At 36.5% G+C, this 27,971-nt stretch overlaps 1 protein-coding gene across 4 annotated transcripts in view; it reads right to left on the reverse strand.

Annotated features, from left to right (window-relative positions):
* Positions 1-27,971, reverse strand: part of ANKS1B (ankyrin repeat and sterile alpha motif domain containing 1B) — a 1,160,119-nt gene that overhangs the window by 981,468 nt on the left and 150,680 nt on the right. For all 4 annotated transcript variants that reach the window (XM_061417010.1, XM_061417008.1, XM_061417009.1 and 1 more), the window contains exons 3-8: positions 20,892-21,048; positions 16,206-16,502; positions 13,621-13,696; positions 9,115-9,216; positions 5,706-5,819; positions 1,093-1,259 (exon numbers count right to left, since the gene is read on the reverse strand). In XM_061417010.1, coding sequence (XP_061272994.1) covers positions 1,093-1,259; positions 5,706-5,819; positions 9,115-9,216; positions 13,621-13,696; positions 16,206-16,502; positions 20,892-21,048 — 913 coding nt within the window. The remainder of the gene's footprint in view (positions 1-1,092; positions 1,260-5,705; positions 5,820-9,114; positions 9,217-13,620; positions 13,697-16,205; positions 16,503-20,891; positions 21,049-27,971) is intronic.

Below are 27,971 nucleotides of genomic sequence, written 5' to 3' on the forward strand. Positions count from 1 at the left end.
CATTACTATAAAAATATCATTTGGGAAAACCTACAAGTATTTACTTCATTATACATATACTTAATCAATTATGAATAATTATACTCATAAAGAGCTTTTATTGGAGCCAATAATGTGATGTTTTTCAAAACACAGTAAAAGGAAAAAAAAAAAAAACAGGCCTAGAAGGTATGACTGGCCTTGGACCTAGACTAGCAAATACTACCCTGGGAAAATGTCACTTTAAGTAATAGTAAGTAACTAAATGTTCTCATACAGTAGTATACTTAGAAAACTTTTTTTAGCCTTCATCAATAAAATGCCATACTTAACACGATCCACTCTATTACCAGTTTTTGAAGAAAGTATAATATTTCCATAACAAATTAAGTACTAAAAGTCATAAAAGGTTTCATATCATAATAATGCATTTCCTTTAATACCAATGCATCCTATAAATCCTTCTATAGGACTAAAGACAGATATAAAAATCTTGACTTTAAACTGACTGATTATAGTTTTTCTTGATATTGTATCAATATAAAAATTCAACTAAGCAAGAATCTCTTACTCATGATTCAGATTCTGAGCTTACAGTTTGCATACAAACTATTGGGATTTGTGTAAGATTATGAAAATATTCAGGTCAAACTATCCACAGTGACTGTCTCCTACTATGATTTATAAAGTGGGCAGGAAGTATACACTCATGGCTCAGCTATGTCTTTCTTCTTTCAAGATGGTGTTAGACTCAGATGACAGAGAAAACAGGGAAAAAAGACAAAAAGGAAGATTTTCTTCTTTCTTTGGAAACCACTGTCATTATGCCCAATAAAACTAAAAGAACATAATCAAAGGGACTATGAATTTATATGCTACAAGGGTCTAACAGTGGTGAGATCATCGCAAACCATAAGTGATTTATCAAAGCGTTTCTTCCCTACACATGCTGTGAGAATGAAACACCAATAAATATCAGGGAAGCGCAATGGAGAGCCTGACATTTGACCCTGGCTAAATCTAAAGGTAAGATAACACATAAATCCCATGGTTTTCAGGTACACAATGAACTGGCAAAGACAGACATATTGTCTTCTTTCCCCCCTTACTTACTACACTCTGGCTTCCATTTTTCCCAAGTTCTTCCTCTGAAATCTTGCTCAAATTATCTAAGTAGTGGTCTGATATTGTGTGGCACAAATCTTCAAATGAATAATCCTTTTCTTGACAGAGTTTTATTTCATCCAAGAGTTTTGATAATTCACCAGTCACAGTTTCACCTATAAGAAGAGAGTAATTTTTCAGAAGGTTCAAAAAAGAATACTTCTAAAACTTCATGCTAAATAATAAAAATATAACCAGAATAGTGCTAGAACTCAAAACACGGCAAACAAAATTATCAGAAAGTTTATTTTGCTGAAAGTAAGGTACTAACACCTCCAAGGTAAGAGAAACCTCAGTAAAACAGTATGCACTGAGAGAGGGCCTCAGAGGGCAGACAGACTGAAACCACAATCACAGAAAACTAACCAATCTAATCACATGGACCACATTTTGTCTAACTCAATGAAACTAAGCTATGCCATGTAGGGCATCAAGATGGACAGGTCATGGTGAAGAGTTCTGGCAAAATGTGGTCCACTGGAGAAGGGAATGGCAGACCACTTCAGTATTCCTGCCTTGAGAACTCCATAAACAGTATGAAAAGGCAAAAAGATAGGACACTGAAAGAGGAACTCCCCAGGTTGGTAGGTGCCGAATACACTACTGGAGATCAGTGGAGAAATAACTCCAGAAAGAATGAAGAGACGGAGCCAAAGCAAAAACAATACCCAGTCGTGGATGTGACTGGTGACAGAAGCAAGGTCCGATGCTATAAAAGCAATATCGCATAGGAACCTGGAATGTCAGGTCCATGAATCAAGGCAAATTGGAAGTGGTCAAACAGGAGATGCCAAGAGTGAACGTTGACATTTTAGGAATCAGTGAACTAAAATGGACTGGAATGGGTGAATTTAACTCAGATGACCATTATATCTACTGCTGTGGGCAAGAATCCCCTAGAAGAAATGGACTAGGCATTATAGTCAACAAAAGAGTCCAAAATGCAGTACTTGGATGCAATCTCAAAAATGACAGAATGATCTCTGTTCGTTTCCAAGGCAAACCATTCAATATCACGGTAATCCAAGTCTATTCCCCAACCGGTAACACTGAAGAAGCTGAAGTTGAACGGTTCTATGAAGACCTGCAAGACCTTTTAGAACTAACACCCAAAAAAGATGTCCTTTTAATTATAGGGGACTGGAATACAAAAGTAGGAAGTCAAGAAACACCTGGAGTAACAGGCAAATTTGGCCTTGGAGTACAGAATGAAGCAGGGCTAATAAGAGTTTTGCCAAGAAAACATACTGGTCATAGAAAACACCCTCTTCTAACAACATAGACATCACCTGATGGCCAACACCGAAATCAGACTGACTATATTCTTTGCAGCCAAAGATGGAGAAGCTCTATACAGTCAGCAAAAACGAGACCGGGAGCTGACTATGGCTCAGATCATGAACTCCTTATTGCCAAGTTCAGACTTGAATGGAAGAAAGTAGGGAAAACCACTAGACCATTCAGGTATGATCTAAATCAAATCCCTTACGATTATACAGTGGAAGTGACAAATAGATTTAAGGCACTAGACCTGATAGAGTGTCTGATGAACCATGGACATTGTACAGGGGACAGGGATCAAGACCATCCCCAAGAAAAAGAAATGCAGAAAAGCAAAATGGCTGTCTGGGGAGGCCTTATAAATAGCTGTGAAAAGAAGAGAAGCCAAAAGCAAAGGAGAAAAGGAAAGCTATACCCATTTGAATTCAGAGTTCCAAAATATAGGAAGGAGAGAGAAGAAAGCCTTCCTCAGTGATCAGTGCAAAGAAATAGAGGAAAACAACAGAATGGGAAAGACTAGAGATCTCTTCAAGATATTAGAGATATCAAGGGAACATTTCATGCAAAGATGGGCTCAATAAAGGACAGAAATGGTATGGACCTAACAGAAGCAGAAAATATTAAGAAGAGGTGGCAAGAATACACAGAAGAACTGTACAAAAGAGATCTTCACACCCAGATAATCACGATGGTGTGATCACTCACCTAGACCCAGACATCCTGGAATATGAAGTCAAGTGGGCCTTAGGAAGCATCATTATGAACAAAGCTAGTAGAGGTGATAGAACGCCAGCTGAGCTATTTCAAATCCTAAAAGATAATGCTGTGAAAGTGCTGCACTCAATATGCTACCGTTTGGAAAACTCAGCAGTGGCCACAGGACTGGAAAAGGTCAGTTTTCATTCCAATCCCAAAGAAAGGCAATGCCAAAGAATGTTCAAACTACCACACAATTGCATTCATCTCACACACTAGTAAAGTAATGCTCATAATTCTCCAAACCAGGCTTCAGTGATACGTGAACCATGAACTTCCAGATGTTCAAGTTGGTCTTAGAAAAGGCAGAGGAACCAGAGATCAAATTGCCAACATCCACTGGATCATGGAAAAAGCAAGAGAGTTCCAGAAAAACATATATTTCTGCTTTATTGACTATGCCAAAGTCTTTGACAGTGTGGATCACATAAACTGTGAAAAATTCTGAAAGAAATGGGAATACCAGACCACCTGACCTACTTCTTAAGAAATCTGTATGCAGGTCAGGAAGCAACAGTTAGAACTGGACACAGAGCAACAGACTGGTTCTAAATAGGGAAAGGAGTACGTCAAGGCTCTATATCATCACCCTGCTTATTTAACTTTTATGCAAAGTACATCATGAGAAATGCTGGGCTGGATGAAGCACAAGCTGGAATCAAGATTGCCGGGAGAAATATCAATAACTTCAGTTATGCAGATGACATCACCCTTATGATAGGAAGTGAAGAAGAACTAAAGAGCCTCTTGATGAAAGTGAAAGAGGAGAGTAAAAACGTTGGCTTAAAGTTCAACATTCAGAAAACAAAGGTCATGGCATCTGGTCCCATCACTTCATGGCAAATAGATGGGGAACAGCGGAAACAGTGACAGATTTTATTTTGGGGGCTCCAAAATCACTGCAGATTGGAAACTGCAGTCATGAAATTCAAAGACACTTGCTCCTTGAAAGAAAAATTATGACCAAACTAGACAGCATATTAAAAAGCAGAGGCATTACTTTGACAACATAGGTCCGTCTCATCAAGGCTATGGTTTTTCCAGTAGTCATGCATGGATTCACAATTGGACTATAAAGAAAGCTGAGCACTGAAGAATTAATGCTTTTGAACTGTGGTGTTGGAGAAGACTCTTGAGAGTCCCTTGAACTGCAAGGAGATCCAACCAGTCCATTCTAAATGAGATCAGTCCTGGGTGTTCATTGGAAGGACTGATGTTGAAGCTGAAACTCCAATACTTTGGCCACCTGATGCGAAGAGCTGACTCGTTTGAAAATACCCTAGTGCTGAGAAAGATTGAAGGCAGGAAGAGAAGGGGACAACAGAGGATGAGATGGTTGGATAGCATCACTGACTCAATGGACATGAGTGGGTAAACTCCAGGAGTTGGTGATGGACAGGGAGTCCTGGCGTGCTGTGGTCCACGGGGTTGCAAAGAGTTGGACATGACTGAGTGACTGAATTGAACTGAACTGAAACCATAATTAGTACAATAATATTAAAAGACAAAAAGAAATTCCAATTTTGTCTATTTTTTTTCTTTATCAAAATAAAAGTAAGTACTGAAGGTTTACACAAATGTAGTAAATAAAATCATTTGGAATTACAATTCCTAAAACTTCACTTATAATAGCATTTAATTTCAAAAGTCTTTTAGAACAGTAGTCCTGAACATTTTTGGCACCAGGGACTGGTTTTGTGGAAGACAGTTTTCCCACAGTCAGCTTTGGGGGGATGGTTTTGGGATGATTCATGCACATTACACATATTGTGTACTTTATTACTGTTATATCAGTTCCACCTCATATCACCAGGCATTAGATTCTGGAGGTTGGGGACCTCAACCCAAGCATTTGTGGGCATTTTACTTTAGTGACAGAATTCATTCAACATTAAAAAATTTGAAATAGTGCTGGGATTCTACTTTCTAGGTTCAACAAAAACAAATAGTAGAACATATTTAAACAAATAATTATGTAACCATTAAAGGGATAACAGAAGGAACAGATATATAATATGCATCAACTATGGACATGAATATTTCATAAGTTACATGCAAATACTCATTTTTTTCTAATTATTCTCAGAAAGCAACTTTATCCCAATGATTTATTCTAAAAAAAAAAGAAAAAAAAACAGCAGTTACATTCAAGATATATGTTTTTTAGTCTACCTTAAGGGTGCAAAGAGTCGGACATGACTGAGCAACTGAACTGAACTGAACTGAACTGAAAAACATATTTTAGGGGGAAAAAGTCAACTGTGAAATATCCACTCAATGTAAGCTTCATGTCAGCAGGGATTGCTATTTCCCTTGATCACCATTGTATCTCAGGACTAAGAATAGTGTCTGATAAACAGTAGGAACTCAATAAATATTGACTGAATAATGGATAAAATATAGAATATAAGATATAACTTATTAGACCTTAAATTTTCACAAGTTTGAGCCCTTTTGCGCATACAGCATAAAATTGTGCATAACAGTCTAATATCATCTCAAGAGTTTTATAATTAGCTACTCACTTTTGGTCTTCTGGGAAGGAGATTCAACAGGAGATGAAATATGTGTTTCTTGCGTCATATCTTCCTGTATGTGCTCTTCAAGGACTGTTGGTCTTCCCACGCCTTCTAAATATTCTGTGTATATAAGTTTTTGAAATTACATAGTTGAATTCATATATGTTAAAAACTCTAACTTGGTTTTACTTTTGATGGACACTTTTTCAGTTATTTCTTCATATCTTAAGTTTTTCAAAAAAACTTCAAAAAACCAAAGTAAAAGCTCTTCATGATGAGCTATTAATTTAAAGCTTTTAAATTAAAACATAAAAAATATTTCAAGAGAGACTCATGAATCCTTTTCATGAAAAGTAAACTTTTGTCACATTCTTTCCTTAAAAATAAATGTACCAGTTGAAGATAAATAGCATCCTTGGTTTCCTTAAATATATTCTATCTGGAGGTTTAAAGGAGAAGGCAATGGCCACCCACTCTAGTACTCTTGCCTGGAAAATCCCATGGATGGAGGAGCCTGGTGGGCTGCAGTCCATGGGGCCACAAAGAGTCGGACACGACTGAGCGACTTCACTTTGACTTTTCCCTTTCATGCATTGGAGAAGGAAATGGCAACCCACTCCAGTGTTCTTGCCTGGAGAATCCAAGGGATGGCGGACCCTGGTGGGCTGCTGTCTATGGGGTTGCACGAGTCAGACACGACTGAAGTGACTTAGCAGCAGGAGGTTTAAAACTCTCTGACTGATGCTTTTAATAGACCATGTCCATAAACAGGGATATAAAATTTAGATGCATATAACAACCAGTCAGGTAACATAAATAAATGAAGTGGGGTAAGCGTAATTTGCAATGGTGTTACAATCTTGTGAGATAAACATAATTGCGTATTGAACTGTTGTTCAACAAAAAAATAATGTTTTTTGCATTATTCTTGAAGCAGTATTCTTCACTCAGCACCTCACTCATTTTTCCAACTTTGATGAGGATATAGTAATAATAAAACTTAAATATTGCTTTCTATACACTCAGCACTGTTTTAAGTATTTGATAATAATTAACTCATTTAACCTTCTCAAAACTATGACACAGGTACTATTATTATTTCAGCTTTAAAGATGAAAACTAAAGGGGAAGGATTATTAACTTGGCCATGTTTATTCAGCTAGTATATAGCGAACACAGAGATAAAAGAATCATCTCACTTTTCTCTCAATCATAAAGAAAACAGCATCTGAATGCAGGGATATGTCAGCTAACATTTAATCTCAATGATACAGAAGAAAACAGAAAGCCTGCAAAGCCTGGTTAACCAGAGAGCAGATGCACCATCTAAAGTTCAGCCATGAAGTAAAATGAAACCTTGCATTTTTTGAGAAACCAAAACTCTGGAGTGTTATCTGAAATCCTAAATTTTTAAATGCTGAAAGCTAATTCAATTTTACAGAAACACAGCATGAGCCAAAGTATGTGATCTAAACAAGGTATATCTGCTATTGCCCAAAAGGCATTCATCAGAGTTTGTAGCCTCTAAGGGATTAAATCAATAGACTCCTCACCAAGGGTATCTTTTACTTGTGCTTCTTTATTCAGAAGGCACCCCTTTTTCCCTAAAATTCAGTTAAGACACTTTGTGCTTTCATGCCAACCACCTGTGTCTTCATACTATCCAAATGGTTTCTACCTAAGAGCAATTCTACTAGGCAAATTCTGCTAGGAAAAGAAAGCATCATATGGCATTCTATCATTACAATTTTTGACCCAGACAGTAATTTTACCTACTATAAATTGTATTTACTGCAATAACAAACTTTTTCATAAGATATTAAATGTGCCAGTGATTGAACACCAGGAATGTAGAGAGTATAGATAATGTGTTCACATTCTAAAATTTGACAATAGCTATAAAAATTCAAAGAAGTAGCAAATACTCTATCACGAATTTACATACCTAATAACAAATAGTGACTATTTAAGAGAACATCTGTATAATAACATTTTCATCTAAGTTAAACCAATGCAATGTGTTAAAAGTGCCTGTAATTATGTCATGCCCCCTTTTCAGTGGACAGCATTTATTTGCTTCTCCCAAAAGATATATTAGGCACAAGTCTCAGTTTTTTTTAACTTCAGGTAGAGGCAAAAATCAAATACGAAATACAAAGTGCCTAGAAGGCAAAGACTGATTTAAAGGTTGCATACCACTCTTTTATTTTTCAGCTTTCATTCAACTTGATTTTAATTTCAGTTAATATGAATAATCATACTTGTATTCTTCTCTGATTTATCTGTATAGCACTTGACTAGCAATTAACTTCTTTATTAATCAGAAAATTGTAGGGGCTTGAAGTTTTCTGAGAGGTTTTGGAAAATAAAGAGAGAAAAGAACATAATGACCTCCTGTAGTGAGTCTGTTCTCTTTCCCTCTTTGGGCTTTGTTGACTCCTGTATCTACATGTCTCCTGCCCAACTTGGTTTTAATTCATCTGAAAGCTGCTATTCAGCTTCTCAACTGATATCCTATGAAACCCATCCACCTCCCTTTATTACATGCACAGCCAGTCTATAATGACTGTAGAGAATAATCCGCACTGAGCAGTGTAGGAACTAAATGCAAAGAAAAGAAAAAACATCCGTATTTTTAAGAGAACACACTGCACATCAGGCCTAACCACCAAGCAAAAAGAGAAAATCAAATGAGGAAGTATGTATCCTGCAAATGAAAAAATAGTACCCAGATGGTTGTCAAACATTAAGTAGATCTATTTTAACAACCAAAACTAACTACAGATATACTCAAATGATCTTTATTAACCCATAGGCTGGCAAGACTGAATTATCTTGTATTACTGGATTTGGTAGCAAATAATCTGTACTCTTTCAACAAAGGACAATTTTGTTGTTGTTAATTCAGCATTTATATATCAGTTCTACCACTTGGAATAGGATATATGTTTGAGCAAGTCACTTAGCTTCCTGGAGCTTCAATTTCCCTCATGTGCAAAAAGAAGAAGAAGAATATTTGATTGATCTACCTCACAGTTATAGAAATCAGACAAAATAATAGAAAATCCAAGCCAGAAAATTCTTAAAGCATTATTCAAATGTAAGATAATACCTCAGCATCACCACTTTATAGCCCCAATACCTTCAAGTTCATAACTACATATTTATTACACAGGTTTAATTAAAAATACTTTTTAATATCAAGTGAGTGAAAAAAATATTTTAGTTGAAAAACAGAAATAAAACATTAAAAGGTATTCATTATTCTTTAGTTTAAAAGTCTACCAGAAAAAAAAATGCAAATATTAACTTCATTCAAAAGTAAATGTTAACTCAAAACTCAAGAGAAAATTAGGACAGTTTTAATTTAATCTTAACTGTAAGGCAAACTCATCCATCATTCAATACTATTTACCTTGTAAGAGAGTTGCAATCTGGAGAGATTTCTGAGATGGATGCTCTTTCAAAATGTCTAAGACAGTTCTACCTAAGCTATCTTTTATGTTGGCATCAATTCCTGAAAGAAAAAGAAAAACCCACTAGATGTACATAGTGGAGTATCACCAGAAGATACTGTCAATACAAAACTGTTCTAATTTCAAAAGTATGCGACAAAGCACTTAAGGCAGTTTTTTTTTTTAATTAAGCCCTACACACACACACATGATTTTAGTAAGAAAGAAGATGGAAGTCTACTGATGCCAAAGACTTGGAACATTTTTGATAATGAATTAACTCTTAGAGGGCACTGACTCAAACATTAACTTTTCATATTACAGCTATTTTAGGTTATAACTACTTAACTAAATTGTAGACTATCAAGTTGAAAAATATTAGAATGTAAATTCCTAAAGTATAAAGGTCATGTGATTTATATATTCTGTATAATATGATCTAAATAATAATAATGTACCATGTAAGCAATATAACAGCAGTCTTAGAATACTTTAGCATTCACAGAAGTTGGAAAAGTAGGACTATTTTGAATTATTGTCCAAATACTAAGTCAAATATTCCACATTTATTTATACATGATTATATTCAATATCAGCAATACTCATCAAATACCTGATGAGCAAACTTCCTAATGTGTGTAACTGAAATACCTTTGGAATACTTTTAATTCTGAAAATATTTATAGTAAAGAGGTTTTACTATAAAGAGTTTAATGTAGCAAATAGCAAAAATGTCTATAAACTTCCCAAATATCTAACTGCAAACAAAAACCAGTTTTCAGGATCTGGCCTCAAAAGTTAATTCATTATAATAAAATTATTAAATATTTGCTTAAATTTGTATAGAAATGTGTTACCAGCACACATTTAATTGATTACCTCATTTATTATATCACTGCATTACATATCAAAGTTACATATACAGGAAATTTCAACTTTGCATAAGAACAATCACAATGCAACAGTCTGCTAATACTTTTAACATTTTTACTAAGGAAAATAAACATGTCAAATATAGTTTATAACATAGAAGACTCACACATATTGTCCACAAGCATAAATTTGAGTCTATGCCTTTTGATCTTAAAAAAAATCTGACTTTGGTTTCAATTTTATTTCAATCATAATACACATATGGAGACAAACAAGCCTAATTTGTTGTTCCTTCAGAGCTTTCCCTCTAAAAGTTTCCCTTTAAATGACTGAAGCTTACAAACAATAGCTACTCAGTTAATGAATTAACTGGGCTTCCCTCAAATCTCAGTTGGTACAGAATCTGCCTGCAATGCAGGAGACCCTGGTTCAATTCCTGGGTCAGGAAAATCCCCTGGAGAATGGACAGGCTACCCACTCCAGTATTCTTGAGCTTCCCTTGTGGCTCAGCTGGTAAAGAATCTGCCTGCAATGAGGGAGACCTGGGTTCCATCTCTGGGTTGGGAAGATCCCCTGTAGAAGAGAAAGGCTACCCACTCCAGTATTCTGTCCGGGAGAATTCCATAAACTGTATAGTCCATGGGGTTACAAAGAGTTGGACACAACTGAGTGACTTTCACTTTAATCCGCTTTAATGATGAATTAACTAGAAGTAAAATTCAACTTAAGGGTCAGTTCAGTTCAGTTCAGTCGCTCAGTCGTATCCGACCCATGAATCGCAGCACGCCAGGACTCCCTGTCCATCACCAACTCCCAGAGTTCACCCAGACTCACGTCCATCGAGTCAGTAATGCCATCCAGCCATCTCATCCTCTGTCGTCCTCATCTCCTCCTGTCCCCAGTCCCTCCCAGCATCAGAGTCTTTTCCAATGAGTCAACTCTTCCCATGAGGTGGCCAAAGTACTAGAGTTTCAGCTTTAGCATCATTCCTTCCAAAGAAATCCCAGGGCTGAAATCCTTCAGAATGGACTGGTTGGATCTCCTTGCAGTCCAAGGGACTCTCAAGAGTCTTCTCCAACACCACAGTTCAAAAGCATCAATTCTTTGGCGCTCAGCTTTCTTCACAGTCCAACTCTCACATCCATACATGACCACAGGAAAAAATCATAGCCTTGACTAGACGAACCTTTGTTGGCAAAGTAATGTCTCTGCTTTTCAATATGCTATCTAGGTTGGTCATAACTTTCCTTCCAAGGAGTGTCTTTTAATTTCATGGCTGCAGTCACCATCTGCAGTGATTTTGGAGCCCCCAAAATAAAGTCTGACACTGTTTCCACTGTTTCCCCATCTATTTCCCATGAAGTGATGGGACCAGATGCCATGACCTTCGTTTTCTGAATGTTGAGTTTTAAGCCAACTTTTTCACTCTCCTCTTTCACTTTCATCAAGAGGCTTTTTAGTTCCTTTTCACTTTCTGCCATAAGGGTGGTGTCATCTGCATTGGTGAGGTTATTGATATTTCTCCCGGCAATCTTGATTCCAGCTTGTGCTTCTTCCAGTGCAGCGTTTCTCATAATGTTCTGTGCATATAAGTTAAATAAGCAGGGTGACAATATACAGCCTTGATGTACTCCTTTTCCTATTTGGAACCAGTCTGTTATTCCATGTCAAGTTCTAACTGTTGCTTCCTGACCTGCATACAAATTTCTCAAGAGGCAGGTCAGATGGTCTGGTATTCCCATCTCTTTCAGAATTTTCCACAGTTTATTGTGATCCACACAGTCAAAGGCTTTGGCATAGTCAATAAACCAGAAATAGATGTCTTTCTGGAACTCTCTTGCTTTTTCCATGATCCAGCGGATGTTGGCAATTTGATCTCTGGTTCTTCTGCCTTTTCTAAAACCAGCTTGAACATCAGGAAGTTCACGGTTCACATATTGCTGAAGCCTGGCTTGGAGAATTTTGAGCATTACTTTACTAGCATGTGAGATGAGTGCAATTGTGCAGTAGTTTAAGAATTCTTTGGCATTGCCTTTCTTTGGGACTGGAATGAAAACCGACCTTTTCCCGTCCTGTGGCCACTGCTGAGTTTTCCAAATTTGCTGCCATATTGAGTGCAGCACTTTCACAGCATCATCTTTCAGGATTTGAAATAGCTCCACTGGAATTCCATTACCTCCACTAGCTTTGTTCGTAGTGATGCCTTCTAAGGCCCACTTGACTTCACATTCCAGGATGTCTGGCTCTAGGTCAGTGATCACACCATCGTGATTATCTGGGTCGAGAAGATCTTTTTGTACAGTTCTTCTGTGTATTCTTGCCACCTTTCTTAATATCTTCTGCTTCTGTTAGGTCCATACCATTTCTGTCCTTTACCAAGCCCATCTTTGCATGAAATGTTCCTTTGGTATCTCTGATTTTCTTGAAGAGATCTCTAGTCTTTCCCATTCTGTTGTTTTCCTCTATTTCTTTGCACTGATCGCTGAGGAAGTCTTTCTTATCTATTCTTGCTATTCTTTGGAACTCTGCATTCAGATGCTTATATCTTTCCTTTTCTCCTTTGCTTTTCGCTTCTCTTCTTTTCACAGCTATTTGTAAGGCCTCCCCAGACAGCCATTTTGCTTTTTTGCATTTATTTTCCATGGGAATGGTCTTGATCCCTGTCTCCTGTACAATGTCACGAACCTCATTCCATAGTTCATCAGGCACTCTATCTATCAGATCTAGGCCCTTAAATCTATTTCTCACTTCCACTGTATAATCATAAGGGATTTGATTTAGGTCATACCTGAATGGTATAGTGGTTTTCCCTACTTTCTTCCATTCAAGTCTGAACTTGGCAATAAGGAGTTCATGATCTGAGCCACAGTCAGCTCCTGGTCTTGTTTTTGTTGACTGTATAGAACTTCTCCATCTTTGGCTGCAAAGAATATAATCAATCTGATTTTGGTGTTGACCATCTGGTGATGTCCATGTGTAGAGTCTTCTCTTGTGTTGTTGGAAGAGGGTGTTTGTTATGACCAGTGCATTTTCTTGGCAAAACTCTATTAGTCTTTGCCCTGCTTCATTCCGTATTCCAAAGCCAAATTTGCCTGTTACTCCAGGTGTTTCTTGACTTCCTACTTTTGCATTCCAGTCCCCTATAATGATAGGGAACTCTAATTTCTGTTTACCACTGTTAACAATATAGAAACTTAGGGAAAATTGTATATTATTTAATAAATCAAGCAATTGTCACAAACCTCACTTGTCACAGCTTCACAGGGATCAATTCCTCTCTCCTATAGAAGGCAGAGATTTTCTCCCTCTTTTGGTAGTTTCTCTAATATATTTTAATATGATTTAAAAGCATAAAATTATCACTTCTAAAAGCTTTTGATTAAAGAATCTATTGAAAAGGAAGATGAACATTTATATCATTTTTTTTCCCTTAACACTGAGGCTCAATCCTACATGGTTCTACATACATACAATTTAGAGTGAGGTAAAAAGGTAATGTCGGGTGAGGTGGATTGTGTCATTTTCCTTTGTCTACTTCTGGAGTACAAATAGTTTTTGGCAAGATAAGCTCCATGGAGAATCATGATAGTTACCTGTTTCTAACAGAACTCGTACAACATCCACTTTTCCAAACAAAGCTGCTTCATGGAGTGCACTCCCTTTTTCTGTCTAGAAAAAAAGAAGAAGAAGAAGGAAAAAGATTAGGAGAGCTAAGGTTAAAAAAATTATATCCTTTTATGCATCCATACATATTGTTTGTAATCTTAGCACTTTCTGATAGAGGAGGAGTGTGGAATAAAGAAGAGATTCTAGAAAGAAAATCCAAAAGCTTAATTTTGGAAATATCTGTGCTTCTGTGTAGCCATTTGACCTTGTTATGTTTATAAGTCACTCATCTTCTTTCACCCTCAGTCATTCTCAGATATAACATAAGAGTAGTAATGCCTACCTCACGAGGCTTTTGTGACTATCCAGTGAGCTCATGCAATTCAACATGCATTAATTAAATACCAACTCTATACCAAGAGAAGGAAATGGCAATCCACTCCAGTGTTCTTGCCTGGAGAATCCCAGGGACGGGGGAGCCCGGTGGGCTGCCGTCTATGGGGTCGCACAGAGTCGGACATGACTGAAGCGACTTAGCAGTAGCAGCTACACCAAGAATAGTTAAGGGGAGTTCTGAGGTTGTACATTCACATTCTATCAGAGGAGACAGATGTGTAAATAAATATTAATGTCAAATAAAATCACAACAATTTAATGTGGCTTAAAAAACCTGGAAAATATTCTCCTTGCCTGGAAAACCCCATGGACGGAGGAGCCTGGTGGGCTGCAGTCCATGGGGTCGTTAAGAGTCAGACACGACTGAGCGACTTGACTTTCACTTTTCACTTTCATGCATTGGAGAAGGAAATGGCAATCCACTCCAGTGTTCTTGCCTGGAGAATCCCAGGGACAGGGGAGCCTGGTGGGCTGCCATCTATGGGGTCGCACAGAGTCGGACACGACTGAAGTGACTTAGCAGCAGCAGCTTTCCTTTCCATATCCTTTCTTGTCTATCCCAACTTTCCCCAGACCTTCTGTACCTTATTCATGTTCCAAGCATACTAAACATTTCATCAGTATCATTCTCTTGTTTTCTTCCCCAAGAATCTCAAAAGCTGGTCCCTCTGCCTGGCAGGATAGAACTCCTAGCCCTCTTTACCTCACCATCACCTACACCACCAGTTCTCAATCTTCAGCCTGAATTAGAATCACCTAGAAAGCTTGCTGACCAGATTTCTGGGCACCACCGTGAGTTCTGACTCAGTCACCTGGGATGCGTGTGTGGTGTTATGTGGTTTCAGTTGTGTCCAACTCTGTGTGACCCTATGGACTGTAGCTTTCCAGGCTCCTGTGTCCATGGGATTCTGCAGGGTGCCATGTCCTCCTCCAGGGGATCTTCCCGACCCAGAGATAAACCCACAGCTTACAGCTCCTGCTTTGGCAGGCAGGTTCTTTAACACCAGTGCCACATGGGAAGCCCCAATAATAAGGGTCTAGGGAGTACAGTTGAGAACCATGGACCTACACTACATGTCAAATCTTAAATATAATTTCACTCAGGAAGTATTGCTTGCCCCTAAAGTGTAACACTTTCCCTGTGTGTTCCACATCAATCTAATCTTCATCTTAGCACTTATAGTACTACATTATAATGTTATATGATTATCTATTCCCTTTAATAAACTGTAAGTTTAGTGGAAATGAAGACCATATCTATTTTTTCATCGTGGTATCACTAATGCCTAGTAAAAAGTACCATACTTCAGAATACTCTTCAACTATTCTTGGCATAGAGTTAGTATGGAAATTAAGAATTATTTTGAGGGTAGAAGGAGGGAGGAACATAACACAGAAGACAAGAATTTGTGAGCACTGCAGGGAACTATTGGTTTATGCTCTGAGGATGATCAAGGAAGATTTTAAGAGAAAGTTTTTCACCTATGCAAATGGTAAAGTTTAAAAAAAAATTTTCTTATTGCCTTTAGGTATAGTGATCCTTCCTTTATCAGTCATGTACGCAAGTACATTATTGTAGAAAGAGGCCTGGACTTTAATCGGTAAATCTTAATTCACATTATGGGTTTATGAGTCATGTGTCCTTAGGCAAGTTTCTTAGTCTTTGAATCTGATTCCTCACCTCCGTACTGAAACTTAATAGCTCTCAATCCCACAAGATAGCTGTGAGATATAGATTCTAAACGTGTCAACATATTAAACACAAAGTACATACTCAAAAATTAAAGTCAATTTCATTTATTTCTTTCATTCACTCAATTTTAGACTGAATTCCTGGTGTATGTCAAGCTGTGTGCTAGATACTGGAATAAAGGAAACAATTACTAAGAAGACCACACATAACTGCCATCTAGTAATAATTTTTCATGTGGAAAGCCCTCAAGTTAGAATGAGGTTAGAGACTAGGGCTTATATCCCTCCATATTTCCCAACAATGTGGCAGGATACTTTGAATTTAGTAGTTACAAAAACACATGTGGACCATTTGCTTGATTTAAAAATGTTAATATTTCTTCCTGTAAATTTAACATGTAATTAAGATGTAAATTTCAAAATCTGTATCTCAAAGAAAGCAAGAACACCATTGTTTTGGAAGCACAGCTACAAGAAGACTCACTTGACAGCTCACATCCATTCCTGCTTCCAGCAGCACCTGAACAACTGCCTTGTGACCATTGCGTGCAGCAAGGTGTAGTGGTGTGTGCTTTCGGGTGTTGCAGCTCATTAAGTTAGGGTGTGCACTGATGATCATTTTGACCACTCTAAGCCGTCCATAGAGGGCTGCCAGGTCCAGAGGTGTTTCCAGCTTGCTGTTTCTGATAGTAGGATCGGTGAGCTCTTCCAGGAGAACAGCAACTACCTCCGAGTGTCCGTACTGAGCTGCACAATGTAGGGCAGTTTCATTTTCATTGTTCTGTTAAGACATACAGTGCAAGTTTTCAGAAATACAGTTTGTTATGAAAATCAAAGTATAGTAAGGCAGCCATGACATTAAAAGACGCTTACTCCTTGGAAGGAAAGTTATGACCAACCTAGATAGCATATTCAAAAGCAGAGACATTACTTTGCCAACAAAGGTCCGTCTAGTCAAGGCTATGGTTTTTCCTGTGGTCATGTATGGATGTGAGAGTTGGACTGTGAAGAAGGCTGAGCACTGAAGAATTGATGCTTTTGAACTGTGGTGTTGGAGAAGACTCTTGAGAGTCCCTTGGACTGCAAGGAGATCCAACCAGTCCATTCTGAAGGAGATCAGCCCTGGGATTTCTTTGGAAGGAATGATGCTAAAGCTGAAACTCCAGTACTTTGGCCACCTCATGCGAAGAGTTGACTCACTGGAAAAGACTCTCACGCTGGGAGGGGTTGGGGGCAGGAGGAGAAGGGGATGACAGCAGATGAGATGGCTGGATGGCATCACCGACTCGAAGGACGTGAGTCTGAGTGAACTCCGGGAGTTGGTGATGGACAGGGAGGCCTGGAGTGCTGCAATTCTGGGGTCGCAAAGAGTTGGACACGACTGAGCGACTGAACTGAACTGAAAACCTGAGATGCTTTGAAAACATACATTTAAAATGTATGCGTTTTAATAAGTATGCCTAATAGTACTTAATATTTGGTAATAGTATCTATCATTTATCACATTTTATTTCTATCACTTCAGTTGAAAGAATCGAACTTTTCCTTAAACTATATATTCTAACTTCCAAGAGTGATAAACCATTTAGCTGTGTTAGTTTGTAGCCCTACTGGGCCCAGATGGTTAGTGTTATCAGCACTGTGCATCAAGCCTCTGTGACATCTGTTAATGAGAGAGATTAATAACAATACACCTTTAACAGACTGGCTTTCCCAAATATAGTTGAGAGAGTAAATTCTCTGATAACGAAAGATTTACAGAGATGTTTCCCAAATCAAGTTTCATTTTATCTTCCATTTAAGTATAAATCCTTGCTTCTTTTGCAAAGAGAACAAAGATGTACTGGCCCTAACATTAACCCATATCTTTTTGAAATATAATCATGAATTGAGAGGCAGGTCTATACCCATATCCAGACAAGTTACAAGGAATATTACACGTGTAGCTTATAAGTGTTTCAGCTGAGGGAATTCCCTGGCAGTCTAGTTGTTAGGACTCCACATTTTCACTGCTAAGGGCCTGGGTTTGATTCCTGGCCAGGGAACTAAGATCCCATAAGTCGCATGGTGTGACTCAAAATAAAAATATAACCGTTTCAGCTGAAAATCAATGAGATTTTCCCAGGAATTTAGCAGAATAATAAATGTTAAAATCAAGAAAATTGAACCCCATTGCAAGAGAAATGGACCTTTCAATTATTTGGGCAGATAGTGTAGGTATATGCAGTATGACTACGCCATGAGGTGGAAAGGTCAATTACGAGAAATGGGAACATGAAATTTTAGTAAGAAAAATGCAATGTCCTAAATGAGGGTTCTATAAACCAAGGGAGGATGATATCAGCACAGTCACCATCATAGCTAACACTATGTGCAAAGCACACACCGTTGCATGTCATATGTGCTTACTTATTTAACCGTCATTGCCTGGCCTGCATGTGTGCTCAGTAGTGTCAGACTCTTGTGACCCCATGGATTATAGCCCACCACACTCCTCTGTCCATAGGATTTTTCAGGCAAGAATACTGGAGTGGGTTGCCATTTCCTCCTCAAGGGGATCTTTCCAATCCAGGGACTGAACCTGTGTCTCCTGCACGTATCCTACATTGCAGCTGGATCCTTACCACTGAGCCACTGGGGAAACCACCCAGTTATCATAAGTCTCAGTAAATGTTCGTTATCATTTTCATTCCTGCCCTCTATTGCTTAAATACATAAAGGTATATAATTAATTAGTATACTTCTGTCCCATTGTGGGGGGTGGGGGGGGGAGAATAAAGCTAAAATCAAAATTTACCTATGAAAACAAAATTCCTACATCAGAAACTTTTAGAAGAAATAACACTGAATGAGAGATCTATGTTACTACTAAAGGAGTATGTACATAACAAACAAAAAATATGGAAAACATGGTATTAAAAAATCTCAAAAAATTTCAACTCATCTAAAATAGAAACCACAACATAAAGTAACAGAATTGAAAAAAGAATTTTGAAGTCCAATCTCCTCAAAAAAAAAAATTTATATTTAAATTGATTTATTCAACATCACAGAAAATAACAGTTTCTCTATGCTATTTAAAATCCTCAACTGCTGGGCATACACACTGAGGAAACCAGAAGGGAAAGAGACACGTGTACCCCAATGTTCATCGCAGCACTGTTTATAATAGCCAGGACATGGAAACAACCTAGATGCCCATCAGCAGATGAATGGATAATAAAGCTGTGGTACATATACACAATGGAGTATTACTCAGCCATTAAAAAGAATACATTTGAATCAGTTCAAATGAGGTGGATGAAACTGGAACCTATTATACAGAGTGAAGTAAGCCAGAAAGAAAAACACCAATACAGTATACTAATGCATATATATGGAATTTAGAAAGATGGTAACAATAACCCTGTGTACGAGACAGCAAAAGAGACACTGATGTATAGAACAGTCTTATGGACTCTGTGGGAGAGGGAGAGGGTGGGGAGATTTGGGAGAATAGCAGTGAAACATGTATAATATCATGTATGAAACGAGTCGCCAGTCCAGGTTCGATGCACGATACTGGATGCTTGGGGCTGGTGCACTGGGACGACCCAGAAGGAGGGTATGGGGAGGGAGGAGGGAGGAGGGTTCAGGATGGGGAACACAGGTATACCTATGGCGGATTCATTTCGATATTTGGCAAAACTAATACAATATTGTAAAGTTTAAAAATAAAATAAAATTTAAAAAATAATAATAAAATAAAATCTTCAACATTCAAATGTAAATGTTGGTTAGGGTTTTTTTCCTTATTTTCATGTCATTTAAAAAATATTGCTTGTAGAAACTAATATTCCATTGTTTAACCTTGGTTTGTTTTTCCATCTTATTACTTTAGGTTTGCTTTGGGCATTCAGTTTTAAGAATAACCACCAGATGGCTCATCCCACCAATGATCTTTTAACTTGGTTTTCTGAGGAACAGGAAGCATTCTCATAAATTTCCTTTTTAGATAATAAATAAAGACAGCCATATCCATCATTTTGTAAAGACTTGAATTAACTATTCTCATAAAAATATTCTGCGTTTTGTAACATGAAAACATAGACATTTTTTGTGATATATATTAACAAGATATTTTTCCAATTAATAAAACATTTTTCCTGATTAGTTCTTTACACAACTGCATTTTGATGTAAGAAAACTATTATATTTTCTTCCCTTTGCTGTATACAGCTGGCAAGTATTCATTTTTAATCTGAATTTCAGTCAAGTGTCTGCAAAGTCTATACCCATATGAACAATATGCTAATTGTACTATATTAGATGTGCTTGCCCTAGAGTAACCTCCTTGCACCCATACTGGACAGCGGCCAACCTGCAGCTTAATGCCCTGTTTGTAATTCAATTGTTGGGCAGCACGCTGGTTTTCAAATATAGTTTTACAAAATGGGAACAGTAGGGGGCATGCAGAGCTCATTTATTATCATACTGTACTAGAGGACTGTATTTTACTTTCTGGAATCTGGTCTTATTTATTTAGAACACTGAGAATGGCATTATTTTTTAATATATGCATTAAGTGTAACATGGATACTATGTAGTTGCAAATATTTTGACTTTATCTGTCAGTTTCATCCTGCTGCTGTGTTTTACTGAACTTACTCTAGGCATATGTGTGTGTGTGTGTGTGTGTACAGGAAATTTTTTATTTAATATGTGACTAGCAACTGCATACATTGTATTTGCATTTTAATTCACAAAATAGCACTTAATATAAAAGTGCTATGTAAATGGTAAAGTATTATGGAAATGATAGCTATCATCATTGTTCTAGCATCTAAAATTTTATTAAGAAAAACTACTTTCACATTATGAATGTCAATTGTTTTATCTTTAAATATTCAATAACTATAAAATGGATGCTCATGTAAGGCAGGCAAAAATACTAGAACTACTTAATTTATGTGGGATTTTATTATTAACAAATATCTTTACAAATGTCCAACTTAGTGCCATTGTACCTATAAACAAATGCCAAAGACGTTTTCAAATGTCTCCTTTAGCAAATTCAGCAGTAGGATGGTCTTTGGCAGGGTAACGACAGAAATAATTAATTTTTCAATGTGGCTTTGACTTCATAAAACTCTCAAAAATCACAGCATGAGTGAATATTTGACAAACGCACCTGTTCATTGACTCTGGAATGTGATGGTCCATGATGAATAAGAATCTTCACAATTTCCACATCTCCTTTCCAGGCAGCCAGGTGAATAGGAAAATAACCTTTGTTGTCTGCTACATTTGTTGATGCCTCATATTGAAGCAGTTTGAGAACAATGTCCCTAAGAAGGAAAAAAAAATACAACAGAAGAAAATATGCTGAACAATATGGCTACTATTAAACAGATAATCATAAAAGTATATTAGATACTGACTAGAAATTTAGAGTAATCATTCAAACTACCACCACCACCACACACACACACACACACACACACACACACACACACACATACACACACAGCATTCATTGACTGACCCATACAATTACTAGAGATCTTTTGGGCAAAATTTATCTAATTTTATTAACCGAATGAATATAGTAAAATAACAGTATACCTCTTCATATCTTTCTTAAAAATGGAGTATTCCCAGATAACTTATACCTGAGATTTAGTCTGAAGGAAGACTTGAGGTGCAAGCAAACACCCTGTTTACAAACAAAAAGTTATCATCCTGCTAAAAGACATTTAGGAAATTATACATCATTCTGATAGAGAACTAGAATAAAGGGTTGAAGATTCATATAAAAGAGAAAGCAACACAGTAGGAAAGAGACCCTAAAAGGTTGAAAAAAATTAAGAACTTTCAGCCGTGGCACAGAACATACTTTGAATGTGTGTTGTTTATATTTGTATACTCTTTCACTTTCCTCCTCCAAGCCTAAGAAATTATTTTAAGAGGGAAATTCATTTATGAGACAAGTTCTATCACTGACACAATTATTCCAATGACGAGATTTCAGAGAAAATAAACCCCATTTTAACATTTCTTTTCTAAAAATAGTATTATTTTATAAGCCCTGAATTTAAAGGACTTGAATGCAAAGTACCAGTTATGCAAGTGAAAGTATTAGTCACTCAGTCATGTCTGACTCTTTGCGACCCCATGGACTGTAGACCACCAGGCTCCTCTGCCCATAGAATTCTCCAGGCAAGAATACTGGAGTGAAAAAAAAAAAAAAAGAATACTGGAGTGGATTGCCATTCCCTTCTCCAGGGGATCTTGCCAACCCAGGGACAGGGATCGAATCCAGGTTTCCTGCATTACAGGAATTTCCTGCATTACATCATTCTTTACCATATGAGCCACCAAGGAAGCCCAGCTATGCAAATTACCAATAATATGACCGCTAGAGTATCAATTAGTCTTATTTTTCTTTTTCTTTCCTGTAGAAAATAATAATAATAGTGCCTATTGCTCAACACTGGTAAGAACATTAAATTAGAACATAAAAGAGAAGCCATTCAATGAATAGTAAAACACTATACAAATATTAGTTCTTGCCCCAAGTAAAAACAAAATTCTTTAAAAGTAAAACTCCTTCCTTCAAATCACCTTTGGAAAAACAGTCTGAAAATCAGAAGGAAACCTGAAGTTTGCCCAGTTTCTATGCTTCTCACCTCTCCACCATGTAAGAGGTGTTATATAAACTCTTCCATTCTCAGATAAGTAACTTACAAAGTGGTGAAAAGGATTCTATATTTGAGAATAACAAAAGCAGCTAAGAATCAGAAGATCTGGTTTGAAGTCTTAACTCTCTAATACTTAGTAACTTGGTGTGTGTATGTGTGTACCTGTGTGTGCTCAATCGCTTCAGTCGTGTTTGACTCTTTTTTTGTGTGTAATTAATTGATTTATTTTAATTGGAGGCTAATTTCTTTACAATACTGTAGTGGTTTTTGCCATACATTGACATGAATCAGCAATGGGTATACATGTGTCCCCCATCTGAACCCCTCTCCCATCTCCCTCCCCATTCCATCCCTCAGGGTCACCCCAGTGCTCTGGCCCTGAGCACCCTGTCTCATGCATCAAACCTGGATTGGTGATCTATTTCACATATGGTAATATACATGTTTCAGTGCTATTCTCTCAAATCATCCTACCCTCGCCTTCTCCCAGAGAGTCCAAAAGTCTGTTCTTTTTTTTTTTTAATTTATTTATTTTAATTAAATGCTAATTACTTTACAATATTGTATTGGTTTTGCCATACATCAACATGAATCTGCCACGGGTGTACACGTGTTCCCAATCCTGAACCCCTCTCCCACCTCCCTCCCCATACCATCCCTCTGGGTCATCCCAATGCACCAGCCCCAAGCATCCTGTATCCTGCATCAAATCTGTTCTTTATCTGTGTATCTTTTGCTGTCTCACATATAGGGTCATCATTACCACCTTTCTAAATTCCATATTCATGTGTTAATATACTGTATCGGTGTTTTTCTTTCTGGCTTTCTTCACTCTGTATAATAAGTTCCAGTTTCATCAACCTCATTAGAACTGATTCAAATGCATTCTTTTTAGTAGCTGAGTAATATTCCATTGTGTGTACCACAGCTTTCTTATCCATTTGTCTGCCGACGGACATTTAGGTTGCTTCCATGTCCTAGCTATTGTAAACAGTGCTGCGATGAACATTGGGGTACACATGTCTCTTTCAATTCTGGTTTCCTTGGTGTGTATGCCCAGCAGTGGGATTGGTAGGTCATATGGCAGTTCTATTTCCAGTTTTTAAGGAATCTCCACACTGTTCTCCATAGTGGCTATATTAGTTTTTGTTCCCACCAATGGTGTAAGAGGGTTCCCCTTTCTCCACACCCTCTCCAGCATTTATTGCTTGTAGACTTTTGGATAGCAGCCATTCTGACTGGTGTGAAATGGTACCTCATTGTGCTTTTGATTTGCATTTCTCTGATAATGAGTGGTGTTGGGCATCTTTTCATGTGTTTGTTAGCCATCTGTATGTCTTCTTTGGATAAATGTCTGTTTAGTTGTTTGGCCCATTTTTTGATTGGGTCATTTATTTTTCTGGAATTGAGCTGCAGGAGCTGCTTGTATATTTTTGAGATTAATTCTTTGTCAGTTGATTTGTTTGCTATTATTTTCTCCCATTCTGAAGGCTGTCTTTCTACTTTGCTTATAGGTTCCTTCGTTGTACAAAAGCTTTTAAGTTTAATTAGGTCCCATTTGTTTATTTTTGCTTTTATTTCCATTACTCTGGGAGGTGGGTCATAGAGGATCTTGCTGTGATTTATGTCAGACAGTGTTTTGCCTATGTTTTCTTCTAGTTGTTTTATAGTTTCTGGTCTTACATTTAGATCTTTAATCCATTTTGAGTTTATTTTTGTGTATGGTGTTAGAAAGTGTTCTAGTTTTATTCTTCCACTGCTGGTTGACCAGTTTTCCCAGCACTAATTGTTAAAGAGATTGTCTTTTCTCTGTTGTATATTATTGCCTCCTTTGTTAAAGATAAGATGCCCATAGGTGCATGGATTTATCTCTGGGCTTTCTGTTTTGTCCCATTGATCTATATTTATGTCTTTGTGCCAGTACCATACTGTCTTGATGACTGTAGCTTTGTAGTATAGTCTGACATCAAGCAGGTTGATTCAAGATTGCTTTGGCTATTCGAGTTTTTTTTTTTTTTTTCCCATACAAATTGTTAAATTATTTGTTCTAGTTTTCTGAAAAATACCATTGGTAGCTTGATAGGGATTGCATTGAATCTATAGATTGCTTTGGGTAATACACTCATTTTCACTATATTGATTCTTCTGATGCATGAACATGGTATATTTCTCCATCTATTTGGGTCCAATAGATGGACTTCCAAAGAAATCTTTGATTTCTTTCATCAGCATTTTGTGGTTGTAACCCTATAGACGGTAGCCTGTCGGGCTCCTCTGTTCATGGGATTCTCCAGGCAAAGATACTGGAGCGGGTTGCCATGCCCGCCCCCAGGGGATCTTCCCCGTCCAGAGGTCAAAGCTGCATCTTATGCAGTTCCTGCATTGCAGGCAGATTCTTTACCAATCTTGGACACTTCAAATAACCTCTGTCTCTCTTTCAGACACTGTTAAAATGGAATTTAGAGATTACATATAGCTGCTGGTCTAAAAGGGTTGTGGTATGAATCAAATGAGAAATGAATATTACTGTAAAACTGTATACAATTAAAAACTATTCTTAAAGCTATTTGCTGCAATATTAAACAATTTTTGCCTTCTTTTTTCTTGAACTGAAGTTCAAGAAAATAAAAGGTAAAATAACACCAAAGGAAGCATTGTTAAATACCTGGGAGTGATCAGTAGAATTTATCCTACCAAAAAAAAAAGCCTCCTCCAAATCCATGTATTAAAAAGGGACAATTATGTGAAGGGTTTTAATTTCATTCTTCAATGCCTAAGCAAATCAAAAAGAATTCTGAAACTTCTAAACATTTCCTTTCTAAGAGGAAAGAGGAAAATTTTATGGAGTCATCAATACTATTTTCTTTTACTCTCAAACCCTTCAGAATTTCATTTGTTCTTGGGCTCAGTTTTTGTTGACATTTTCAAATAATGTGTGTGATATGCATTTATTATCAAGAAGAGTTATGATATACTGAAAAAACTGACCATCTTACTAATTATTTGTATTGTGTAAGTTACTACCATCTAATATCTAAATCATTAAAGAATAATCTGCATGTTTATAAAATTGTCTTTTGTGAACACCAAGATTCTAAATAAATACTATTATTTATATTTAAGTTTTTTAGCTTATTTTATTAAATAAATATTCTATAAAATTTATTTTTTAATTTAAATGTATTTAAAATCTTTTCTCTTATTCAGAGATACCAGCTAATGAACTGGGTAAACTCAGATTTCTAATAAAAAAACATATTTTTGAAATATAAAGTTATATCTTTGATCAAATGAGTGCCTATTGGTCTCACTGAAACTTAAGCAAAATATTAATCAATAAAGTATCATTAATCTTTCTTATGATATATCCATGTATACCACAAGTAATATGCATTATACAGGCCTTTTTCATCCAGGCTTATCAAGAACAAATTAAATTTCAGTTACTTTCTTTAATGTCTAAACAAGAAGAGTAGTTGTTTTTGGTTTTGGGGGTAGTTGGTTTTGGGGAGGGATATAATTGAAATATAACATGATTTTAGTTTCAAGTGTACAACATAATGATCTGATACATTGCAAACTGATCACCATGAGCCTAGTTAACTTCTCTTTTTTTACTTTTATTTAAGTTGCATCTTATATCTTCCAAAAGTATCATGAATATGTTGACTGTGCTTGGTTATCTGGCATGAAATATTAAGTTATATTGATGAAAACTGTCTATAAGCTAGCAAGCAGAAAATACCTATATCTTAAAACTAAAGTAGTAATCTTTCTTACAGCATTTGACAAAAAATTCTCCAAAACACTAAAATAAATGTAATTGATGAGATCACAGAAAAAATAATTCCATTTCCTAGGAACAAAACAAAATACCCAATTAAGTTTAATAATAATTCAGTTTAAATCACTGCAACATTTTGCAGCTTGAGGTTAAAAATGTTTGTTCAGGTAAAAATAGGAATTCTAAAAAGTATTGATTTTTGCTATCATGTTTAATTTGTTTCATTTTTTGATAGACATAAATAATACTTCTGATTAGTATGAAATGTCTTTTAAGAAGTTCAGTATACATTATAAGCAAAATTAAATTAATTGGGAAGATTCAACATTCAAATTTCTTTACCTCAATAGCAAGTTGCCTTACAGTTAACCAAAGAAATTTATTTCATTTCATCCTCCTGTGTTTGCAATGTTTATCGCAGCACTGTTTATAATAGCCAGGACATGGAAGCAATCTAGATGTCCATCAGCAGATGAATGGATAAGAAAGTTGTGGTACATATACACAATGGAGTATTACTCAGCCATTAAAAAGAATACATTTGAATCAGTTCTAATGAGGTGGATGAAACTGGAGCCTATTATACAGAGTGAAGTAAGCCAGAAAGAAAAACACCAATACAGTATACTAACGCATATATGTGGAATTTAGAAAGATGGTAATGATAACCCTGTATGCAAAACTGCAAAAGAGACACAGATGTATACAACAGTCTTTTGGACTCTGTGAGAGAGGGCAAGGGTGGGATGATTTGGGAGAATGGCATTGAAACGTATATATTATCATATGTGAAACGAATTGCCAGTCCAGGTTTGATGCATGATACAGGGTGCTCAGGGCTAGTGCACTGGGATGACCCAGAGTGATGGGATGGGGAGGAAATTGGGAGGGGGTTTCAGGATGGGGAACACATATACACCTGTGGCAGATTCATGTTAATGTATGGCAAAACCAATAAAATATTGTAAAGTAAAAAAAAAATTTTTTTAAAACAAAGAATTTTGAAATAAATGCAAATCATCTTCATATGGATGTAATAAGCTAATGACATGCAAATTATCCATTAATAAACTAATGAAATTCTCAAAGTCATTAAGGCCCTTTTGATTTCAGACTTTCTTAAGGATTTTATTTCTCTTTTTTGGAAATAAAGTTGCAAAAATGCTCAACGTAGTCAGAAGACTTTAGGACAATACACTTCATTTTCTAACTGGAGCTCCATTATATACTGAATTCACTCCCATAGATTTATTTTCAGATAAAATGAATAAAGTCAAATTTAACTAGTTAATATTCTAATCCAAGAAAGAAGCAATCAACCAAAGATATTTGTAGGTGATTCAAAGAGCAACTTCATGGACTAGATTATATAAATTTTTAGAGGAAGTGCTCTTCTTTCATTAGAAAGTCTATTGTGAGCAAATCAAAGGTATAGCAGATAGTTTACTATCTAGAGTCTAGACCCAATTTGAGATACAATCTTGATTATAGATAATGAAGGATTATCTATAATTGAATCCTTGTCTAGGATTCAAGCATTAATATTTAAAGAATCAAAAGCAAGAACAGAAAATAACCCCACACATATCAAATAACAAACATACTTCAAAGATACAATAACAATTTATTACTGACATTTTCCAAAACAGCATCCAAGAATCACAATGTACCCAACATAGTTTAATGAGATGAAACTTACCAAGAAAATAAAACCAGCAATTTTCTAAGAAGAGAGAAATCAGAATGAAATATGAACATACAGGTTTAGTAAAACTTTATAGGGATT

Source organism: Bos javanicus, chromosome 5 (assembly GCF_032452875.1).
Source record: "Bos javanicus breed banteng chromosome 5, ARS-OSU_banteng_1.0, whole genome shotgun sequence".
NCBI lineage: Eukaryota > Metazoa > Chordata > Mammalia > Artiodactyla > Bovidae > Bos > Bos javanicus.